The following is a 24,527-nucleotide window of genomic DNA, read 5'->3' as shown; positions in this document are numbered from 1 at the left end:
TGGAGGACTCACTATCAGAAAAGAAAGGGGCTGGGGGTTTGACAGCTCTGCCTTAACCAGACAAAACCTTAGGTACTTCTTTCTCCGGGCCTAGAGCCACTTCTCTCCACCGGGAGATCTCACTACAAAAACAGCTGAGAGTTCTGTACCTTGAAATGTGACCTCACATCCCACCTGCCTATTACACGGGGCTCTAATCATTTTTTAAGAACAGGCCTCAAACACCACCTCCTCTGCAAAGCCTCTCCTCTGCTTTCCTGTTTCCCTGTATTACAACTGGGCCCATTAATGGGTAAGCTCTTAGGGGACAACACTAGGGTCTACTTTTAAGTGACCAACACCTTCACCAGACAGTCTACCAGATGCAAGAAGGATCCTGACCTTGCCTTAGAACATTTCAATCAAGGGCTACAGGCAGCTCCACTAATTGCAGTAAGCACAAAGGATGACATCCTTTTATACCCAGAATCCCATGCTGTGGAGGAACAATTACTCTACCAGTCTGCTGTGCATGCTCATGAATTCCTTGAACAGGCTTTTTCTGGAGTGTGAGGGACCAGACACAGAATCCCTTTCTCACCTACTGGAGAACTTCTGTCATTGATGGAGTCACAGACAGCTCTGCTGCTACTCCCTCAGCATTTCATGCTTTCCTGGCTGCCCTGCTGTATACTCTAGGCCTCTCTCCAGCCATTTGCTAATTTTCACCTTAGTCTGTTCATACGGCTTCTGCCTCTTGTGCTGCCAGACCCTTCAATATAGGGTAATTCATTATCACAGCTGTCACCTCTTTCCAATGTTTAGGGCTTTGTCAGGGTAACCTCAGAGGAATCTGCATGAGGCTAACTTCATCTGAAGGAGTGGCAGGTGACCCTGCCATTGTGTGCCTAAGATCAGATGCCAGACTGGAGGACATCCATGATACCCTGTCCACTGAGGTCTATGTGGTCACTGGTGTAGTGCTACTACACCATCTGCCTTAATCAAAGTATAAATCAGGAGATCAAATGAACAGTGGGCTCTAATCAGATGTACCCTGTACGAAAGTCCTGACTTTCAAAACCTGAGAATCTCTGACTCCCTTCTGTGTAGAATTTGGGCAAACAAAGAAAACAGTTTGGAAAGTGACTTATAACGAGGAATGCTTAATGCAGGGCTAGATTTTTTACACACACACACACACACACACACACACACACACACACACACTTACTGCCCCTCTATAAGACTGGGTCCCCTGAAAACACGTTTTTACTGTCAGGGTCCCCCCTGGGATCAGAGGAAATGGAAGCTGAAGGAACCCTGTGCCCTGCTCACAGCTGGCTGATTACAGGAACCCCTGAGTTGCCTAGAGGGATGCTGTCTGGCTGGGTGGAGCCAAGGATACAAGGGAGAGAGAGAGAATGTGGCAGCATCTGGGCCGTGATGTCAACAGCCCCAGGGCCTGCATGAGCCCTCCCAGATGCTTTAAAGTCCTGCTTGAAGGGACAGCTGATCCTTGGGACCAAAGCCTCATTACATAACTGACAGCTCAGCTTTGACCTGCCATGCAAGGGGAACAATCAAGAGATGGCAACATTAGGGCATAGGGGAGCTCCTGGGCTTTATATTATAGAACACTAGCTTTCCCCACCTGGGGAGGAAAACTCCAAAAACACCAGTAGGTATGAGGGCCCATGAGACCTGTCTCTGTATGACGGTACCTAGAAGCCACCAGGGTCTTCAGAATTGAAGGCTGAGCTTCAATTTCTTGGAGGAGGAACAAGTAAACACTGAATGGTTTACTCCATCCTTCCCTTCTGGCCCAGGTCTGTCAAGTGCTCACGAGACAGGCAAAGCTACCATCCCCAGAGTACAGAAAGGGACTCTGCAGAGATCAAGGAAAAAAGCTGAGGTTCTACCTGTGTCAAAGAACAGATAATCCATGGTGACAATGCCCTGCCCCCAAAAGATCTCTCTACTTTAAGTAAAACTCTTATGCTTAAGGATCTAACAATCTACTTCAGGGGATGCCTCCCACCCCCACAACAATTCAAGGTTTCAGCAAATACTAAGCTGGGAGCAATCAGCTTCTATGGCACAGAATCAACCCTGATGTCAGCCCCTTGCCAGCTGTCGGGGTACTCATCACATACTCTGAACTTTCTCAGAGCAGAAAGAACCACCTCCTCTCATGGGAAACTTAAGCATCATGTACCTCATATGTCTATGTCACCCTCTCAGGATGCGCAGGCAAAGGTGGGAAGGAAATTCAGAATGGTTAATGTCCAACTGTTTGCTGAGTTGAATTATGAAAACAAAGGCACTGACAACTTAGATGATTCAATGAACCAATCATAGCCATGGACTAGTAAGGCTAAACTGAACTTAGATTTGACCCCTTGCTATCTCTAACTTTTTCCAAGCAATTTGGTGGGACTTCTTTCTCCGATGGGAGGCAGCTAGCAAGTTTTCATCTGGAGCAAAGAATACTTTCTATGACCTATCGGGTCACATTAACATCTGATTTCCTTCAGCAGGCCTCGGCGACCCACTCCAAACAGACGTCATTCAAGGGCTTGGTCTCAGAAGGCCCTAGTAACGGAGGTTTGTGTACTATACAGCAGACTTGGCCTCCCTACAGAATCCCTCATTCCACAACACCCTTCCTGGTAGCATGTGAGTAGCAGGGCCTAAACATCAGTTTGGCTGAATTCCTGCTGGGGTAAGTGTGTGGCTGGCTGGTAGGATCTTCCAAAAGTGAGAAAGGAGACAGGACCCATCACTGAATAATTATTAAAAACAGATACATCTTCCTGGAATATTTAATCGCATGAGGCAGTTTTTTTATATTACCATAAATAGGACTACATCTGTGTAATGTCACTAGCCAATAGTCCTTTCAAGGGAATCCCAACTTTCCAAACCAAAGTACATTTCTTTTCATTTTGGCAAAAACAAAAACAAACCCAAAACTGAAAACAGGGGCTGGGGAGATAGTTCAGTTGAGTAAGTGCTTGCCTGGCAAGCACAAGGGACTGAGTTCAATCCCCGGCTCCACAAAAAAACCCAAAAACACAAAAACTATTTATCCTTAACTTAAGTGTTACTTTGAAATCCACAATCTTAGACTACTGAGGTGTGTCTTCATGTTGGTACTGGACTGGGGTCAGATGTGCTTATTAATGCAGCTACTCTGACCCATAAGTTTCATAGGAAAGTTGAAAGGAGTGAGGACACATAAGTTCTGTTCCTTTATCTGTACCTCACTCAGTCTTCTTCTCTCTGGTTTTTAGCTACCACCCACTACTCTGCTACTCTTCACAGCATCTTATCACTGATTTATCAAAGCAGCAGTCTGGTTAGGAGCCTGGGAAGTCAAACCTTTTCATACTGAAAAAACAGAGTATTATATGCCCTTTCACTTTCTTTCTCTCCCATATTCAAAAGCACATTTCAGAAGTAACAGGATGGTGACACGGTCTGGATTATAATGCAGAAGCAAATAAGAAACCAGCTGACTACTAAAAGGGGCAAAAGAGGTCTGCAAATACATAAAATAATACTCTTCTACTTACAGTGTTTACTCGAAGTTACTTTTCACGAATATACTTATGTAGCTGGTGTATCTCAGTATTACTGTCCTATAACAAATATCCACATATACTACAAAACCAAAGTTCTTTGGAGGCCTTTGTTCCAACAGTGTAAAGGGGCTTTCACACCTAAAATGGAGAAGCAAGATCTGTGCTCTCACCATCTCTAAACCCTTTCCCTTTGCTCCTGCTAAAATCCGTCCTGGCCAGGTTACTCTGTAGCTCCTAGGGTCACAAATGTCTTCCCACCTGCCAAGCCCAATGGTCAGTACTCAATCTTATCTTACCCAACTTACCCAACGCAGATGCCAGCTGATTACTTCTTCCTCTTGAAGTCTTTATCAGCTCCCTACTTTCTCCCCTAGAAGACTAAACCTTTTAAGCCCAACCTATTCCTCCGATGTCTTCCCCACCCCACTAGATAGCAACTTTTTCCTTTCACTAACTCAGGCCAAATCCTTGCAGTCATGCTTAATCCTTTCCCACACCTCATACCAACCCAGAGGAAATCTTCATGGGTCTGACTTTAAAAATACACCCAAATCCAGTAGCCCTGCTGCTCCAGTCTCAAGCCACCACCACCCTGGAACTGGATTATTCCAGTAGCCTCCTACCTTAGTGTCTCACTTTTTCCCCTACAGCTTACTTCTGGCACAGCAGATGAAGTATTCTTTCAAAGGACCAAATGTCACAAAGCTCAAAACACATTTCACACAAAAACAAAAGCCAAAATCTCTGTCATGGCTTACAAAGCCTACTCTGTTTGACTTTTAGTTATAACTATTTTCCTATGCTCTCACAGATAACCTGTGTTTCCTGTCTTCTAAACAGACTGTAAGCCCTATGACTGCAAAACTTTGTCTTTTCTATTCCCAAATATATCTGTATCTAAAATGGCACCAAGCAAATAAGTTTTTAGATAAGATTATTAAACAAGTAAATGGAGTCAGCTTTGCTGTCAGTGTTCTTCCCAGCTCTGACTCTTAACCAGCCAGATGTGGGTACCTACACCACCAAAACAGCGCAAGGATCAGCACCGGCACTCAGACCTGGGCCCAGAGCCACAATTCTAAGTACCCCACACACAAACACCAAACACACAGAGGAAGAACACAGGCTGTGGTCAAGTTGGGACTACTTTAGGATAGGCGTGGAGGCAGGAGGATTGTTGTGAGTTCAAGGCCAGCCTGGACTATAAGAGTCTCAAAGACAAAAAACAAAATGAAAGAAATTGGTACTACTTTGTCAAATAGGAGAAACTGTTCAAAAGGAAAGGACAACTACAGAAGGAAAAGGGGAGAGAAAAGAAAAAGGATAAAATGGAAAGAAAACTTTACAAATGAGAAGGGGAGAGGAATGAGGAAAAGAGGAACCAAGATACATCATGTACAGGTACAAATTCCCTATGATGAATGTGATCACTATGTATATCTAAATTGTACCAATAAACTTAATTTTTTAAAAAAATGTATTTTAGTACAAGATCTACAGGGTCTCACTACACAGATTGGATTCATTGTGATCCTCCCGTTTTCAGCCTCCCAAGTGCTGGGATTATAGGTGAGCCACCACGCCCAGCCTCAACTGCCATCTCATCACGCCCCAGGGGCAGGGTTGGCAGGGCTTGCAGGCTGTGGTGCTGGGGATCTAATCCCAGTCCCTTCACCTGTCAGCTGAGCTATCTGGCCGGCCCCAATAAATTTAACTTAAAAAAAAATCCCCTTAAATGCTAAGTCAGTCAATGTCAGAGACAATGAGATTTCCTCAGTAGATACCAACCAAACTCTGCAAAAGTTACTGGAAGCACCCAACCTATTGCCTCATTCAGCAGGTATCACATTTTTTTTTTTTTTTTTTTTTTTTTTTTTGGTCTTTTTGAGATAGGGTCTCACTATGCAGTTCAGGCTGGTCTCAAGCTCACTCCGTAGCTCAGGTTGGTCTTGAACTTGCAATGATCCTCCTGCCTCAGCCTCCCAAGTGCTGGGACCTCAGGTGTGCACCACCATGCCAGCGATGTATTATGCTAAACTGTACCTAATTCCATTCATTTCACCACCATTCAAAATGCACACCTTGACAAGCCTGCCAAATTACAGCAAAGTAACTTAACAGAATGCCCCTTTAATGGTATAGGCCTAGGATCCCATATACTAGTGCAAACAGAAGAGCACAGGGGCTTCTATGTATCCCCCCACACCTTGAGGTATCTCCCTTCTCACACAGAGAGACACTGCGGGTGTTGTGCATAGAGACCTCATATAATTCAAATTTGTCGTGGTATAGGAGGAAGGTTGGCATTCGAAGGACTAGAATTTGGGTTAGGCTTATGGAGTTGTCACAACTAATAGAGATCAGGGCTTCCATTTTGACATCTACACATGGGATTTGTGTTGCTTTACAGGGCAAAGTTTTAGTTGTACACAAGTGTTTCTTTCATCTAGGAGAAATAGGTGACCATGAAAAGAGAAAAGGTTAGGAGCTTGTTTACATAAACTTAAGTGTCTCAGGAGAGTTGGGCAGTTCAGCCTGTGATGCTGACAGCTAATTACTGCTGTACTGGGGTACCAATTTTTTACTTGAATGTTTTCTGATATTTTTTTCAGTTAAGTACACATTGTTTAATATAAATACTTTTAAAAATATATCTAGGGGGCCAGGGAGATGGCTCAGTGGAATAAGGCTTCCCTGGCAAGTGCAAGGGCCTAAGTTCAGTCCCCGGTTCCGCAAATAAATAAAATAAAATAAAATAAAATAAAATAAAATAAAATAAAATAAAATAAAAATATATGTAGGTGTTAAAGGCCACCCCCTCCCATGGTCCTTTAACCGAAAATTGACATGTCCCATGAAAAGAAGGGAGGAAAGTTGCTTGAAATGAGAGCAGTTAAGTGTGAATTTCCTGAGTGACATAGTGTGGAGTCCTAAGGCAAACTGCATATCCCTCAAGGGAGATGATCTAAGGAAACTGCACAGTGGGATGGTTGAGGCTGTGACAATAGGAACAGGAGCCAGGCCCTAAGATGGTGCATTTCAGCATACATACTAGAGAATCTCCACCTGGGGCAGGGAAGGAAAGTGTCCTATTCACCTGTACCAACAGTATTACCCCTGATCTCAATTAGCTGTGACAACTCCCTAAGCCTAACCCAAATTCTAGTCCTTCGAATGCCAACCTTCCTCCTATCCCATGACAAATTTGAATTATATGAGGTCTTTCAAAAACAGAAAAGATAAGATGGGAACAGGAAACGACAGCATGAAATACAATTCAAACACTGGCAAGTCAAACCTTTTGTGTCTAACACAGCACTACCCTAGTTTTGTTTTGGGGAAAACTACTCTCCTAGTCACTGGGGGGCAGACAAATTGGCCTGGCACATGGAAGGAACTCAAAGTATCTGTGGAATGGGAGAATTAAAACCTAGGAACGCACTACCCAGATTGTTCATGAAAACACACAGACCCAGCTCAACTCTGCATGAACCAGCTCTACCTAGAAAGCTGGGTGTGACAAAGGATTAAGAACTAACCACCACAATGACTATAGCTTTTAACAGCACAAGGTTCAGCTCCAGGCATGCAGACCTAGGCCCAGGGCCACAATTCTAAGTGCCATTTCCCCCCTCCTCCCGACAAGGCAAGAACATATTAGAGTCAAATTAGTACCACTTTAGGCCAGGCATGGAGGCATATGCCTACAATTCTAGCACTTGGGAGGCTGAAGCAGCAGAATTGCTAGGAGTTTGAGGCCAGCTTGGGCTTCACAGTGAGTTCAAGGCCAGCCTGAACTGCACAGTAAGACTGCCTCAAAAAACCCAAAACATAACTTACCTTGTACTTGACAATTCCTAAGCCTTCCTCCCTGAGACAAGTTGGCCCCCTCCTCATCTAAAGGTTTTAGTAAATCTAAGACTAGCTTATTTCTATCTTTCCTTATTGACATTAAGAGAAAAGAAGGCCTGCTCAAGTAAGATATACTTACCTTCAGTTTAGTTGGCTCCTGGATAAATCTTTTAACCCCTGGGAGGGTTGTAAATGTGAAAGGAATCATGTGAAAATATAGTACCAAGCATATATGGGGGCCAGTTTCTGATCTACTGCCCTAGCCCACACCCTTGGATTCTCTACCTCAACTCTGCCCAGTGCTCCCTGTCCTAGCAGGTCCTTGTCCTCCCTAATCTCCACATATCTACATTCTCATAAAACTTAAGTTGGTCTAGGCCAGTGATGGCAAACCTTTTAGAGCTTCCAATGATATGAACAGCTGTGCGTGCCACAGCTTTGCCGCCACTGGTCTAGGGTCTCCAATGTGTCAGGGTCCCTCTGGTAACAGGACCTATCTAGGGTACCCCCTCTACCCTCTATTTCCTACTCTTGCTTCCAGGCATCACCTCAACAAGTTAATTGCATTCAACACTCTTCTCTTTCACTGTAAAGCAGCTTTGCTAAAAATTGATGAATGCTGGCACAAGTGCCTGCCTGGCAAGTTCAAGATCCTGAGTTTGACTTCTGTTACCAAAAAAAAAAAAATTGATAAATGCTTCTCTCCTTAATGAAGTTGCAAAATTCATGAGGGAGATGTTTGTTGTCTGTCAAATTACCCCATAGCCTAGCAGAGTACCTGACCAAAAAAACCCTACAATAATTCTAAATAAGCAAAACTTAAATATTCACTAGTTTTCTTTATAGTATTTAAAATGCATAAAAATACACTATCTAAAGGCGAATGGTTGAGTAATGATACATAAAGTGGGAGGACAACCACTGAAAGGATGACAGGAGAGAGGAATGTTCAGACGAGTACTGAGCAAAAAGGGCAGGAAATAACATTCCCTAATTACAGTAAGTTAAACTATGTAAAGGTGAGTGTGCAAACAGAAAGGATATGGGTAGTGTTTCTTCTCTGAAAACCTATACCAATTTTGTAGCACATTTTTTTCTGGGACTACTTTTTATTTGATAAGAAAGTGTTTCTAGGGGCCGGAGAGATAGCTCAGCATTCTAAGCGCCTGCCTGGCAAGTGCAAGAACCCTAGGTTCAGTCTCCAGTACCGCAAGCAGTGCCAGCCTTGGGACCAAGCCAGAATACCTGTAATCCCAGTGCTGGAGAGGCTGAGACAGGAGGATCACTGAGAGTCTGAGCTGTGTAATGAGACCCTGTACCAAATAAGTAAATAAAAAGATTAAAAAAAAAAAAAAAAAAAGTGTTTCTAAAAATTACAAGATATTAGTCCAATGATACAAACACCTCTCAAATACTATCCTCCTCAGTAGACTTCTATACTGTAATTCCTAGCTTGGGCTTAAATAATCCACCTACTTCCTTACTGAGATGTGGAGGCAGAGGGGAAATCTTCGATACCAAGGACTTCTCTTCCCCCCTGCATATCTCCCCAGCTCCCCAGGACTCAAAACACAGAACCCGGTCCAGTTAAGTGTGCATGCAAAACAAAGAGACCACTCACCTAGTTTAAAACACCCAAGATGTTCGGCCCTGAATTTTAAGCAGCACATGTGACCCGGTCCATTCTGGTTTCAAGTTCAAAGGCATCAGGCCGGTCCTGTGGGTTAGCAGCTAACATATCTTTCAAGAGCTGCTTGATCCCCTCAGACATGGAAGTCCTACGTTTCTGAGGGATGTGCAACTCCATCTTTGGGTTTTCTAGCAGCGCCTCACCAACAGGGACGATCTCAGTTCCCTGTTTAATGTAGGTCCCTAGGAGCTCTTTCTTGGTCTCAGAGTCAATGAAAGTGATTCTTTCTATCATTGCCCAGATGATAATGCCCAGGGCAAAGATGTCCGCCTTTGCTGTGTAGTGTCCCTCCCAGACCTCAGGGGCCATGTAGAAGTCAGAACCACAGGCTGAGGACAGCCAGTACTTATTCACATTCACATTTTTGTTGTCTTGATTGCCCTCTTTGCCTCGAGGTGCCAGCCCAGCACAGACTTTGCTCAGTCCAAAGTCTGCCACTTTGAGGATTGGGGTGCCAGAACGCTCTGTGATGAGGATGTTGTCTGGCTTTAGGTCCCTGTGCACGATGTGGTTTTTGTGTAGAAAGGCAATGGCGCTCGTGAGCTGTAGCATGAAGCTTTTGTTGGTGGCTGGGTCTGGCCTCCGAGACAGGACATACTGATTCAGGTCTCCACCTTCACAGAACTCCATGACAAACCAGAGATAGCACGGTTCTTCAGCATAGCCGAGGATCCTTTCTCCTAAATCAAAAGAGGACAGAAAAGAGCCTGAGTGAGATGGACATGTTCACATCATTTTATTTTTTCATACATAATGCAAAATAGAATGACAATGCTGACAACTGCTCCAAGAGAACGTGTAAAACTGGCACTGAGCCTCCAATTCTATACATGCAGATACATTCCTATCAACACAGGACAAGTGAAGGTTATGACGCAGTCATCAGGACTGGTGCAGGCACCTGGGAGTTGGAATCTGAAGGCCTGGGTGCAAACTCAGGTTTACTGCCACCTGATCATTTTGTTTCTTTGTATTTGCTACCATCAGGGAGCGTTATTCCACCACTACTTCCCAAGGCTGTGCAAAAATGAACAAGGTGTAGTACAAGAGAAGGCTGCCAAATAAATGTGCGGTGCTTCTATTATCACCATTACTTCCTGCCAGACAAATGACCTTCTCTTTCTTCTTTCCTGATCTGTTTAAAAATTCTTGTTAGTACACGTGGAATGGCATTTTAACACTATTGCAGAAACATTCTTCAACCCATCACAATCTGATAGACCTTACTTCCCTACAATTATATAATCTACTTGTTTGTATTACTCATAATCAAAGTGACACAGGTAGAACCAGTTTAGGGCAGATGGCCTTTTTAAAAGATCAGTGGTCTCCCCTCTCCTAATCCTCTTTCTAGTCCCTGGCAAACAGGCTGAGGCTCTCTACCTCAAAACACTGCAAAATGAAGCAGCAATCTGAAGACCAAACTCATCTTGATTCTAGAGACAGAAGAAAAAGAGTAAGAAGTGCTTCCTGGTGGTGCAGTTAGAAAGGAAAAGATTTAAAAACCATCAAATTTCTTCTGCAAGGGTATTGAGAAAATAGTAAAACTTCTAAACTTCTACTGGGACAGTGAAGGGTGGGGAATGATGATTCTTTTATATACTAAGTTGGTATGGCAACTGAAGGAAAAACAAAAAGTCTGCCAAATAGTATCTTAAGTTAGTGTGTAGGGTGGGAGTAGATGGGACCCCTGGACTGAGAGCCTGCTGAGGAAGCGAGCTGAGCCTGAGCAGTGGAGAGGAAAACACCACATAGGAATAATTCTAGGGATCTGATGACGTGTCATCAGTAAACGTAACTGAGTGAAAACTGGATAACACAGCCATTTGTCCCACAGAGAAATGTGTTTCCCTGGGCAGGCTGGACTCTTAGGCTTACTTCCTGAGAAGCCAGAGGATATATTTTCATCAAGAGCCGCCATCCACCCACCAGAAGATGAAAGAGGTACAGTTGAAGGAAGAGGCACACAGAGTATCAGCCCCGTACCAAAGGCCACTGAGGACGTGGACTGTGCCTGGCCCTTGGCACATTTCTACATCGAAGTAGGCCAGGCTGAAGAAAGAGAAGCACAGAGCAAGAAACAAAGAATCAGGGTGTAGATCCCAGCTCTATCTACTGGATTCTAGTTCAGAGGAAAACATGATGGAAGATGTCTAGAACCCTGGGGGAGTCCCTTATTGGAGTGGCTGTCATCCACCAAATTTGAGAATGACATCTATGCCATATGATTACTGTGAATTAACTTAAAAACTTAAAATACATTTCACAAAATAGTACAAGCACTTGAAGAGTTAAGTACTGGCCATTACTAACTTCGTTTCCACAAGACTCCAACCAGGTTCTTAGAAGTCACAGATTTCAATAATCCCAGTGTTAAGCATAAAGTTCTCACATGGGATGCAAAAGACAAAACTTACATCAGAACAAGGATGATTCCACAGAAGACATCAAACTTAAGTGGCAAAAGCAAAACTCTACATAGGCCTACAAAGCCCTATCTCTTGAAAAGTTTGTAGACAAATCTTGGAAACAACTCAAGTTCACCATCAACTGGTGAATGGATAAATGTGCTTTTTTATACAATGGAGTACTACTCTGCCATAAAGGATATACTACAGACATTTCTAGGAAAATAGATGTACCCTGAATACTCTTTAAGTGAAATGAATCAGGCAAAAAAATGTGTGGATAATGCATTGCTTCCATGGTGTGAGAATCTGAAAGTGTCTACTTTTTTTTTTAAATATTGGGATGCAAACTCAGGACCTCATGCTTGCCAGGCAGGTACTGTGTCACTGAGCTATCTCTCCAGTCCTGAAAGTATAAACAAACATCAAAATGTATTTTGACATGGGAGAAAAATGTTCAAGTGGGAAGAGGAACAAGAGAGAAGATAGAGGGACAAAGGAAAGAAGGGAATATATATATATATATATATATATATTTAGAAAATAAAGAAAACATGGCAACAAAGCTTTATAAATAGGGAGGGGAAGAGGGGTTACAGGGAAGGTAGGCAATGGGAAAAACACAAGTTATATTAGGTACATAAATTCTTTTTTTTGCGGAACTGGGGATTGAACTCAGGCCCTTGCGCTTGCCAGGGAAGCACTTATTCCACTGAGCCATCTCCCCAGTCCCCATAAATGCTTTGTGATCATGTGTATCTAAAATATACTAATAAAATCTAATGTTAAAGAAAACACAGCAAGGTGTGGTGGTGCACACCTGTAATCACAGCACTCAGGAAGTTGAGACAAGACTGTTGTGAAGTCAGACCAGCCTGGGCTAAAAGTGAATTCAAGGCCAGCTGAATTGCATAGTGAAACCCTGTCTCAAAACGACAAAAAAATAAAAGAAAAAAATGTGCCAAAGTTGATAACTATGGCCCCCAAATTAGCCTTCACAGCCAAATTCTTAATGCATATCATCTTCAGCCCAGCTTGAGAACTACCCTACTCTAAACCTGTCCAATTTCCCAGGTATAGGCCACCTAAGGTCCCAGTCGTAAAATTTCTATTTTAGTCTATACTGTTGTATCAACTATTCTGGTTCACAAACCATAGTGTGACTCTTGCATTTCACCATGAGAAAGACCAGCACACATTTTGCAAATGTTGCAGGAGAGGGAGATTTCTCAGTACTCAGCCCTGGAGTTGCCTGAAGACATTAGGAAGTACACTAAGTCTAGGAAGATGGGAAGGGAAAACGCCAACCAGTGGTCATCACTAAACAATAGCTCCCAAATGGCCGCAGTCTCAAAGCACCACAGCAATCTCTCAGTCAGAGCAGAGCCAGTGATGAACAGAGTTCTAGCTTTGGGCCATTTCACCAAAGGTCCAGTGGGTTCCTCCCGCTTTTTGGCTATAGAGTGGTACCTCAGTTCATGAACTCATTTCTCTCTAGGATTCTGGATGTTAACCAAACTGGGGAAGACCTAAATCAAATTTTCCCTCAACAAGTTAACATTGAACCTAACCATTAAATTTTTCTGCTTATTTTTAAATATTTATTTATTTATTTATTTATTGTGAAACTGGGGGCTGAACTCAGGCCCTTGTGCTTGCCAGGCAAGCGCTTATTCTACTGAGCCATCTCCCCTGGCCCCTTTTTAGACAAGGTCTTACTACATACCTCAGGCTGGCCTTGAACTCAAGGAGATCCTCTAGCCTTAGTCTCCTGTGTGCTGGGATTATAGGTGTGAACCACCACACCCAGCTGTAATCACCAAATTTAATTTGGTTCTTGTCCAATGCAGTTTGGGACCAGAATCAGGAAAAGAATCAAGTTTGTGAACCCAGGCACCACTGTATAATTGGAAGAGATATGTAACAACTAGAATCCCCACATTGCAAATTGGCAGAAACAAACAGGTTTTTATAGTATCTTTTTATAGCATAATCTGATGGATTTAGAAGATTATTACATTATAAGAGTTAAAAATTCAGCTTTCTTCAGAGAACTGGCAGTATTACTTAGAGGTGACAAAAACTTGACGGAATGAACCTGAGAGCTCAGTGCATACTCTTTAACAGGTGGGAAGCCTCTCAAGTGAGAAAGTATTCTGCCTGAGAACAGGTACTAGGTGGGACCTGGGCCTCCACAGCCAAGTCCTACTGCTCCGGTTTACACACACTGAAGGCTGGCAGGCACACTCTGGGATAGCCTACTACTTTCCCTCACATCTGGTAACAGCTGACCACAACGTACATTCTGTACTTCAAAACATCCTATGCCATCTTTCACAAGGAGACAGAAAACACTAAAACAAACACCCTGACTGTATAACAAACGAAGCAGGTATCTCACATCATCAGTATTCATGGTTAAATAAGGAGTGAAATCTTCCAATGAAATGTGCTCTGCTTTACTGAGAGAGGTCAGTAGGCTCTGCTACTCCTGGAAAGGGACACAAAATACCCTAATTTCATAAACCTATTCCTGACCCCCTTTCTAGATGTTGAGGAATCTAGCTTCTAGTTCACTGCATTCAAGTATTTCCTGAGCACATGTAGCTTGTCCCAGGTCCCAAAGGTGAGATACACTAAGAAGCAAAAGCTTCTATTTACAAGAAGCAGAATGATTATAGCCACAAGACTTGGGAAGAGGGTCTAGTTCTCCCTAAGTAGGGGACTGAAGGGGAGAGAAAGGCAATATGAGGATCACAAGAGGCCATTCAGCTGCATTTTGAAGATGAAGACATATAGTGCACTAGGGTCCCCAGGAGCCCAGGGGATCACAGAACAGATACAGGGAATAGGCAGAGTGAGGCTGGAGAAGGCCTGGGGCAGACTAAAAAATTGGAAGTACTTCCAAGTTTGTCATCTATTTTAGAAAGCTATTTGCTCATTGAATCTAAAAAAAAATAATTTAGTTTAGATACACCAATGATATACACCTTACAGACTGCTGCTGGTACTATGACCTACAATAAATCAACTTTGGATTTCAGTGATACTAACATGTGAAAGAATGTATCTTACACAAGCAATGCAACAAGTTCTCTCTAGAGGTAGAAGCAACTGCAGAGAAGACAGATGAGCAGCAGACAGTTTCATCAAGAGATCTGAAATCAGAAGTGAGGGTGGGTAAGGGGAGAGGCAATGCAGGGACCAGCAGTAGGACATTTAGGATTAACAGAACTTACAACTTGTGTGTTGAAAGGAAGAATCCAGAGTACCTAATTCCCTCTCTGTCTGTCTGTCTATGTATTTGGTACTGGGTCTCGATACACAGCTCAGACTCACAGTGATCCTGTTTTTAGCCTCCTCACAGCTGGGATTACAGGTGTGCACCACCATGCCTGGTCTTGGTGGCTGGCTTGGCAAACCTGTGACAGAGCCAGCAAGGCATGTGGGATAGAACCTGGATTCTAGCGCTTGCCAAGGACCTCTTCTTACTCCAAACTCCCAACTATTCTGACAGGTGAGGAGCCTGAAGCTTAAAAGATTACCTTGCATACAGGCAGGACCCCGAGTTTCAGTAGTTTGGAGCCTCCCTGCAAGGCTCCCTCTTGGTCCCAGTAGCAGGATGTTACACCTGGACATTTGTTTCCTGTTTCCCCTCTAGACAGCAGACTCCTTATACCCCAGCGAGTTTAACAGTCAAATCCCTGAGTGCTGCTTGTTCAATAACACTATGTGCAGATTCTTTTTTTAGTTTTAAAAGATTATAATTTTGATTGAAATGTGTTGGGATGTTAGCAATTCAGGAGTATGCATCAAATTGATAAAATGCTCTGTCCATTTGACATAAAAATTCCACTTCAGTAATGTATTCTACAAGTAACAAAACCCAACAACGAAAACAACCTTGACCACCGACAAAAGACACACTAAACACACAAACACATAGAACTGGTATTCCATACAACATGGACAAAATACAACTTAATTATCTAAGAATGGGTGCAATTAATTACGGTACTGCCACTTGTTTAAAGAGCCATTTTATACTTCAACAAAATCTTAAGGTCACATATCATAAGCAAGTTCTAATGTGTAATGGAGGGGCAGAATACAGTAGGCATGATGGCACATACTTCTAATTTCAGCTACTTGGGAGGCAGAGGCAGAAGGATCCCAAGTTCAAGACTAGCTTGGGCAATTTAGTGACTCTTAAAAAGGTTGGGTACCATGTCACTATTATTACCATGTCTTCCTAGGGAAGTCAAGCAGACCTGCTATAGTGCTGCCCAGCAAGATACAGTGTCCCAAAAGACCAAGCTGTGAAGCCCACCAGGACAGGTATCAATATTCCCTCTCTACACACTATGATCCAAGACCCTAAGAATCCGTTCCATTTTTCATAACTTGGGTAGAAACAACTACATCACCAGGTTGTTGGAAGGTTTAACTATGACATCTGACACCTGGATACCAAAGCAGACAACTACTGGATGCTAATCATGTTAGTGCCTCCAGTATCCAGAGATAGGCAGCTGTCCAATATGACCACTGGTTATAAGACCAAGTGTTGGGGCCGGGGAGACAGCTCATTAGAATAAGCGCTTGCCTGGCAAGTGCAAGGGCCTGAGTTCAATCCCCGGTTCCACCAAAAAAAAAAAAAAAAAAAAAAGACCAAGTGTCAAGAATGTGGAAATCGGAAATAAATATAGAGCTCAATCCTTTGCTAGTGTCACATGGAAGACATTACTTGCCCTTGATGGATATTATCTGTGACATCAGGCCACAAAAACATCAGCAGAGAAGAGGATTAAACAGAGTAAGTATGAAAATAACTATGAGAGGTTAGGTACTGCTAGTTGGAACATTAGGTGAGGGGTGGAGGGGTGCATCTTAAAACTTGGACCTTCCCACCCAGGAAGACCTTCACCACAGGAAACAGGCCTTGCCACAAACCCAACCCTCAGCTTTAGTCAGGGTCATTTCTCACTTTTCTATTCTTCCCCTAATTTAGTCCACATTCCTAGTGGCTGATTCCCTATAACACCTTTTAAGGTTGCAATGAAGTCATTCATACGTACCATACTGTAACCATCTCCTTCATTAAAATGGGTATGTATGGTGGAATAAAATCAAGTCTGGGGTTCCCATACAATGCACTGCATGTATACAGGAGGTGCATCGTGAGCTGAGAGGTTTAAATAGAAAATAGAGAAATAATAGTAAAGTCAGGCGATGAGTGTACAGTGAGACCAGATCTTGCACCTGGCTTTGTTTAACCCCACTTAGCCATATCTCCCACAACGATCCAGTAAAAAGTTTTCTTGGTTACAATGAGTTTGATCCTCAGCAAGAGGGCCTTGGGGCAGGACCCAGTTCCTCCACACTGTAAAGCAACAGCAAGGGGGCAAACTACTCTGTGATAAGAATGCCTGAGGAAATAAAAATCTTTGTTCTTGAGAGTGCATCCCATGACCCATGACTAGGCAATTAGGATCAGATGTCCATCACAGGGCCATAAACTTCCATCTAGGGGAAGAGCCCACCAGTCTGCAATCACCCATCTCCTACACAAACCATTTAGGTCAGCTTCCTAAGCAACAAGGCTCTTTAGAATGTGTTCTCCCATCTTCTGACTAGCTAGCTCACTGTGGTACATTTCTTTCTCCACCCCACCTTGCCTCTTGACTACCAGAGAGCAGATGGAACCTGTGCATGTGGCAGAAACTTGCAAATTAAAGACAACTTGGTCAGGTCCACAATCCTGAGTCACTCAGAGGATTTCTGGCCCTAAGGATAACCATCTAGGACCTAATTTAAGGTGAACTGATGCTCTATTAGGAGCCTAAACTCTCCTTGAGAAGATATACTAAAGAGCCTTACCCAATGCAAACCCAATTAACCAAAAATCTCAGTTAGATAAGAGTTATTTCTATCTCCTGGGGCTGGTACCTAAAATCCCCAAAACACACAGAAGAAAAGCAGTCATCAGCAAGAAAAATCCACATGATTGCCCTAAGACATTCAAGAGCAGACCAGAAAGCAAGTACTCTAACAGCTAAGATACATAAACCAAATCAGTGGTGCCACAGCATTGATTAATATACAATTAAACATTAATAGCCATTAATTTCTGAGCAAAAGTATGATTGTGTCCATTTTACAACCAAGAAAAACAGAACTCAGGACTTAAGCCACCAAAGCTGTAAAGTTTGTGGTCCAAGCCAGGGTTGGCCATTGCATTGCTATTGGACAATTTCATTAACCTCTGTGCCTCAGTTGCCTCAACTGCAAAAGATAAATCATAGTACTGACTTCAAGTGGTGGTTTGGACAGAACAGGATTAAAAAGTATTGCAACAGGCACATAACAATCTCTAAGTTCTAACTCTTAACAGGGTGAAACTAGAACTAACATTTTCAGACTCTATATCCAGTGTTCCACTGTATTCTGGTGATTTGTTACAAGGACTCTTATCACCATTTTTATCTATGTCAAAGTAGCCCGACCATCTTCCAGCTCTGCCTAGCTGGAGCTCTCTAAACTGAGGCCCAAGGTACAACGGAGAATTCAGTTACTTTCTAGAAGCCTGGGCATGGTGTGATTTTGCCCTGCTAGGCCCCAAAGTTTCCCTAGGCATTTAACTGCTGGGGGAGCTCACAGGGTGACAACCAGTTCCTACCAGGAACTCTGGCCTCCCCACCAGGTTAGTTCTTCCCTCACTACCTCTGTTACCTGTCTTCCCATGCCTCCAACTGAAATTAGAGAAAATGTTTTCTTGTGATCTTGCACTAGTTCATGTGGACATGTACAGGCCACACGATGGAAAGCTTGTGCAGCCCCTTTGACATAGCCTCTCTCAGTTGTCACATGGCTTGGCTGCACAGGCAAGGCAACTTCGTAAGGGCTAACCCACCTCAAACAACCAGAAGATTCTTTGAAACTGGCTGCAGTGGTCCATGCTTGCAACTCCAGCAATCTGGAAGGCTAAGGCAGAATACCAAGTTTGAGCCTAGGCTGGGTAACTTTGCAAGACTAGGAAGGTAAAAATTGGGGATGTAGTTAATGTAACTGGATTCTAAGGCCCTAGGTTCAATCCCGCTTACTACCACACAATGGAAGAGAAAAAAAAAACCCACCCTGTGTACAGTAAACATTGAACAATTTGCAAAATGAACTAGTGTCTTTTTACCAGGCTCCTGGCTCTCAGCTCAGTAAAACCACTAGTTTTATGAGACTTCAATATGTCCCAAATTTTTTGGAGGGGAAGAGAAGAGGGGGTCTTCACTGTTGTTTGTCTGAAGGAGATAGAAACAAACTTTCTGAGTTTGGCAGTGGAAAGCTGTCTATTGTCTTCTAAGTGGCAGCTTGTTTTAGGTGCATTCAGAACAGAGTCCTTCAGAAATTGAAAACAAATAGAACAAAAACATCTGGGGGTGGCAGTATATGCTTGGAATCCCAGCACTTGGGAGGCTGAGGCAGAACAGCTGAGAGTTCAGGCCAGAGGTTAAAAAAAAAAAAAAAAAGTTTTAAAAATCAAACTGTTGCCAGGCATGGCAATACACAACTAAAATCCCAGGGCTTGGGAGGTGGAGGCAAGAGGATCAGAGTTGAGGCCTAGCCTGAAGTACATAAGGGAGTTCAAGGCCAGCCTGGACTATAGTTGAGACCCTACTTCAAAAAAGCCCTACCAGCCCTCTCCCCATGAAAGGAGCAAACCGTTGATGTCTTAATTCTTTTTATGTAAAAAATACTTCAACATTAAACAGTCAACCAAATTTACAGTATTGCTAAACACTGGGAAGCTTATTTGAATGCTGCCACTACTTCATTTTGGGCAAATCCTATCCCTTTTCTGGAGTCTAGTTTCCTACATAGCTAGAGCAGATACCTAAGACTTCTGACTATATTTTACATTATGTTTTGAGGAGGTAAGTTTAGTTATTGCTTGAAAAGGAGATGATGCACGAAGTTCATCAAATTGGGTAAAACCAAGAACATTGTAAGAAGTTTCTTTAAAATTAGATTATAACATCAAGTGATTTTTCCTGAGACTACAGAAACGTCTGCTGTGTATTCACTAGGAATTGAGATGGAAAAAACTGTCTTACCGGCCCAACATTAAAACACATCGCAAAAACAAACAACACATCGCATTTTATCTCCACCTACCTTGGCTCTAATATCCTTCTTTCAAACACTTCGTCTCCGTCATCTCTTGATTCTCCTTAATTCTGTACAACACCCTCCCCAAAGCCCTTGTTAATGGGTTAACATTTGTGCCATTTCCTCCAGTGACCTTGATTACCATTTAAATCTTTTAGAATCCTTAAACTTTTCAAATGTAAGTGGCTTTGGGACGAGGGTTTTTTTTCCCCTCCTTTTCTTTCAAATACCATTGTAAGAACTCTGGAAAAAGTATGCATTTGCTTGAGTTGGGACTGCCAGGCAGGTTACCACTTTGCTCAATTTCAAAATCACCCTAAATTTCAGGAGATCGGGAAGGGTAACTTCAAAATGCTTCCTAGTTAATGAACTGAACCAAGTTATTTCTAGGATTCCTTCAGCTTTGACATTACTGGACCACATGGGTATGTTGTAAACCTAGGGCCCCAGGACACAGCATGGTAGATAAATCTTGGAGACTGGAGCCAGAAAAACTTAACCTGGAGAGAGGTGGGTCTTTGTACTCCACTTAGTAATGACAAGTGAAAAATGACTATACTTACTACTTGCTGAATTTACGTGATATAAAAGCTTAACCTATTTTCTTAAGCAGAGAAAATACATTTTCCTCACTGTGCTGTCTCTGAGCCCAAAACACTGTGGAGGCTCAAATAGTTTGAGGATGCCAACAGCTGAAAGGGATCACAGTAAGCAAACTATTTCATTTCTCTAGGTCTCAGCTGTAGTTCTCCAAGGATGAAAATATAGTGCTGCTGCTGATACAAGTAATAGGACATGTTCTACAGTCAAAGAAGTTCAGCAAACTGTAACAAATCTCAAAGGAGGTGAAAAGACTCTACGCAGCCGGAACCTATTCCCAGCGTGTATGGCACCTTATGACAAAGGTATCCCTAGATCATGGATAAAGGAATGCCTCTCACAGGTTTTTAAACTTACCCCATGCCTGTGCATCAGTTTAGGGGAAGCTAAAACTGAGCATGAGCCTAATCTCAGAATTAACTTCTATGCTATATCACCTTTGTTTACTGTGAAATTCTTAAAAATTCTACCTGAGAAGAAAGTTTCAATGTGTTTATATTTTGGGGGAATAAGACCACAAGCTATGGTTGCAATTGCAAGACTGGCATCAATGAATTGAGGGTTGAAAAATGTTTGGAAAAGCAACTCCTAATACCAATGCAGTCTTAAAATATGGACGTCTAGATCATTATTAACTGCAAAGAATTATAAGAACAAGGAAGGACCTTTAAGTGATGAGTTCTTAGAATACAGGGAAGATAAAAGAATCTCCTTGGGGAGACGTTTCAGAAAAAAACAAAGTTTCACCCTGGGGGGATTCAGGGTTCTCAGAGTAGATGAAGGGGGGATGGGCATAAAGGAAGTCTCTTGAGAAAGGGCCCCAGGTGATACCACTGGTGCCATCTAATCCACTGTCAAACTGACTTGAAATGGACAACAAATGCTCTTGGGATACTCACTAATGGGATCTAAGCAAAAGCTTCAAGATTTTAGGAAACAGCATTATCAAGCCCCAAACCCTACCGGTTCTCAAACGGTCATCCTTAGAACAGCAGGGCCATATGAGAATAGATTCATGCCTTGAATCAAAGACAGACCTGGGTCCCATCACTCAAGCTATGCGAAGTAGGTAACATGGAAATCAGCAGTTAAGAGTTCCCTTTCAAGCTGATTAACCTTATTCAAGTTATCCCTGTTCACCTCTAGGGCTTAGTTTTTCTATTCTTAGAAAGGGGACAGAATTTGCTTTTAATATTTTATCTTACATCGCTTCAGAGCAACGGGTGGTGATGCACTGTAATCTCAGGAGGTAAGGCAGGAGAATCTGAAGTTCAACACCAGTCTAGGCTTCATAGTGAGTTTAAGGCCAATCTAAACTGCTTTGTGAGACCCTGCCTCAAAAAAAAATCTACAAATAAATCACTAAGTCAGCTTAGTGTTCAAGCCATACCTGGGACTCAGATTAATTCTTCCCTTGGATTCTTTGGCCTCCGGATACCTCCTCATTTTTCTAGGTCACTATCCCTTCTCTCTGAACAGATCCTTGGCTACCTGTATTCCTCCCAGTTCGCTTTCCAAACTCTCTGGCCTCAAGAAGCTCTGCTTTCTTTTTAAGTAAAACCACTTTCTTTATAAGTAAAATCACTTCCCAGCCAGCCTCACAGGAAAAAGATTAAGGTCAAATGGCGGGAAAAGATGTTGGGTGTGATGTGACAGCGCCAGACCCACCTGTCAGAGTTATTATACATCCCCCAAAGGACCGAGACTGCAAACCAAGGGTTTGCTTGATTGCCCTTGGATGGAGGCCTGGGGATCTCAGGAGAAAGCAAGAGTTTTAGGAGCGGAACTAGAGAATGTCAGAAAATTTAGAACCAGAAAGGAAGAAAGTAAAGTTCTTCAGTTTGTTTCAGGAAAGAAAAAGAAGCCCTAGAGTAAGGAAGCTCTGCAATCTGCCAGTTACTGAATACATGCTTTACTAAGGTAAGGAAGGATTAGCACTTAGAAGAACTCTTCTTGTGGAAACTCCCCTAACGTTTCGGGCAGAACTGAGTGCCGAGGAAGGCAGCCCCAAAACCTGGGCGGGGAAAAGAGGGTGTGTCAGGCCCTGGGTGACAGGGGCAGGCCGGAGCCTAGGGGTCCTGGCGGCCCAGGTCCTGCGTGGGCAGGGCGGCCTTACCTTTGAGCGAGGTCTCCACCAGGCGTAGGTAGAGCTGAGAGTTCTTGTTGCCGTGGCTCATGCGCTGGGCTAGCCCATTGCGCTGCAGGACGCACTCCTCAAACTGTACGACGTTCTGGTGGCGCCGCTTGAGACTGGTCAGGGCCCAAAATTCGGCCAGCGCCAGCTCCACATTCTCGGGGGCGTCACAGCGGATCTTCTTGACCGCCACCCGGGCCCCGCTGCGCCCGGCCACTGCCTCGTAGACCACGCCGTAACTGCCGCGCCCGATCTCTGCCAGCAGGCTGTAACGGGGAGGCGCAGACCCGCCGCCAGCCTCGGGCCGCCGCCCCGCCAGGTAGGCCTCGCTCGGGGCCTCGGCCGCCAATGAATCCATCGCCTGGGCCGCAGCCACTGGCCTCAGCTTCGCGCTGAGCGCCCTGGGCACTGGGCTTCGCCTTTTCCGCTCCGGGCTTTGTGTACCTCGGCGGGCGCCGTCTTCCTCCCCCGTTTCCATGGCTGCGGGCGGCGGGGGGAGCAGCAACGGTGCTGCCCGGGTTCCCCCTGCTTCATCCCTTCGTCCGGCCCCGGCACGCGGAGGAGCGGGACCTTGGATTGTGACCTGTGGACGAAAAAAGCGGTTAAACAACCAGGCCGAGGCGGGTAGGCAAGCAGCGCAGGAAGCGTAGAGCCCCACCTCCTCCCGCTCCTCCTCCGGCCGCTGCGTCCCCTTTAAGACGGAAGCTAAGGCCTCTGACTGAACAGAGAGGGGAGGAGCAAGCGAAGAAGACGGAACCAATGGATAGAGGTTCAGAGGGAGAACCGGAAAGAAAAGCAAGTGCCACTGGCCATCTTTGCTTATTTATCGGGTGGAAACGGCAAAAACAAAAATCAGAGGTCTTCAGTATTTACGAAAATCACCTACAGGAGCTATTCTGATAGTTTTAAGTCCTTTTCCCTGCTTGATCTTCTCTGACATCCCCCTTCCTACGCCCAGCCTTTCGTCCTCCGGGTGTAAACAGTCCATTGAATTAAGCCAGAGCGGAGCCCAATGGGCCGACCCAAGTCCCCATGGGTAGCGGGTGGAGGAGAGTGGCAGAAAGTTCTGCTTTGCGGAGCGCGCCGAACCGAGGACCCGGGTGCCCTCCCCAGCGCCGCGGGAGTGGCGGGTAGCTTTGGCTCCACGGTCTCGTCCTTACCTGGCCAGCGCCGCTCCACTTCCGGGCGGCGCCTTTTCCTCCGGGAGCCCTTGCCGGGAAATGGTCCGCTCCAAGCCGGGGCCCCCTCCCGGACTGAGCGGCGCGGGAGGAGGTGGCCCGGGCCGGGCGGGTGACAGGCCGTGAGGCTGCAGCGGTGATGGCAGCGGCTCTCGCGGAGGAGGCCCGGGCTCCCAGGTTCCCGTGGCCTTCCACGTGTTCGCGCCAGCTGAGCCCTTTACATAATCGCTTTACATAAGCCGCGCCGCCCGCCCCCGCCGCCGCCGCCGCCCGGGTCAGCGGGGACTCCTGGTGACCCATCCCGCGGGAGGCCAGCCGCGCTCTGCGCGGCCTGGGCCCAGCCAGGGTCGACAGAGCCGCCGCAATCCGCGCACCCGGACGCCGCGCTGCGGCCCAATCACAGGCGAGAACACCCAACCAACAAAAAATAGGCGCCAAACTCCGGCGACCCGCGGAGCCTCTGTCTCCGCAGCCGTCGGCACACCGCAACCTTGTCTCCAGACCTGCGCGAGATCAACCGCCCACACTGGCGGCCTAATAAATACTGATTGGGTGATTGGATTTGCCGGCTTAATTGATTGAGTGCTCGGGCCTGGGAACCACAGGGACTGGTTTACAATTCTATCTTCACTCCTAGGAAAGAATCCCATTCCCCGGGTGCGGTGGTGCACGCCTATAATCCCAGCACTTGGGACGTCGAGGCAGGAGGAATCTTGAAGCCAGCCTGAACTGCATGATACCCTGGCTCAAAAGGAGAGAAAAAAAAAATCTCATTGATCTAAGGCAAATCATTGCTCCACCCTGATTTTAAGTTTCTTGCCCTGCAAAATAGACTCCATCCTCTTTCCAGGGTTGATAGGACCAAAACAAATAGGGTAAACTGGGTGTGGTGGTAAATGCCTAATCCCAACCTTCTGGGAGGCTGACACAGGAGGA

General features: G+C 44.7%; 1 protein-coding gene across 2 annotated transcripts in view; it reads right to left on the bottom strand.

Annotated features, from left to right (window-relative positions):
• Window positions 1–24,099, bottom strand: part of Stk35 (serine/threonine kinase 35) — a 43,989-nt gene extending 19,890 nt beyond the window's left edge. The window contains exons 1-3 of one of the 2 annotated variants that reach the window (XR_002821694.1): window positions 23,574–23,981; window positions 22,396–22,996; window positions 9,040–9,788 (exon numbers count right to left, since the gene is read on the bottom strand). Coding sequence is in view for 1 of the 2 variants with exons in the window: in XM_004634233.3 (XP_004634290.1) it covers window positions 9,076–9,788; window positions 22,396–22,996; window positions 23,574–23,891 (1,632 nt within the window). In the remaining variant the exon portion in view is untranslated. Of the gene's footprint in view, window positions 1–9,039; window positions 9,789–22,395; window positions 22,997–23,573 lie in introns of both variants that reach the window. The other variant, XM_004634233.3, reaches the window with a different exon arrangement.
• Window positions 24,100–24,527: the final 428 nt, after the last annotated feature.

This window comes from Octodon degus, unplaced genomic scaffold, assembly GCF_000260255.1.
Source record: "Octodon degus isolate 3935 unplaced genomic scaffold, OctDeg1.0 scaffold00060, whole genome shotgun sequence".
NCBI lineage: Eukaryota > Metazoa > Chordata > Mammalia > Rodentia > Octodontidae > Octodon > Octodon degus.
Note: the sequence above shows the minus strand (reverse complement) of the source record. Positions and strands in the feature narration are given on the sequence as shown.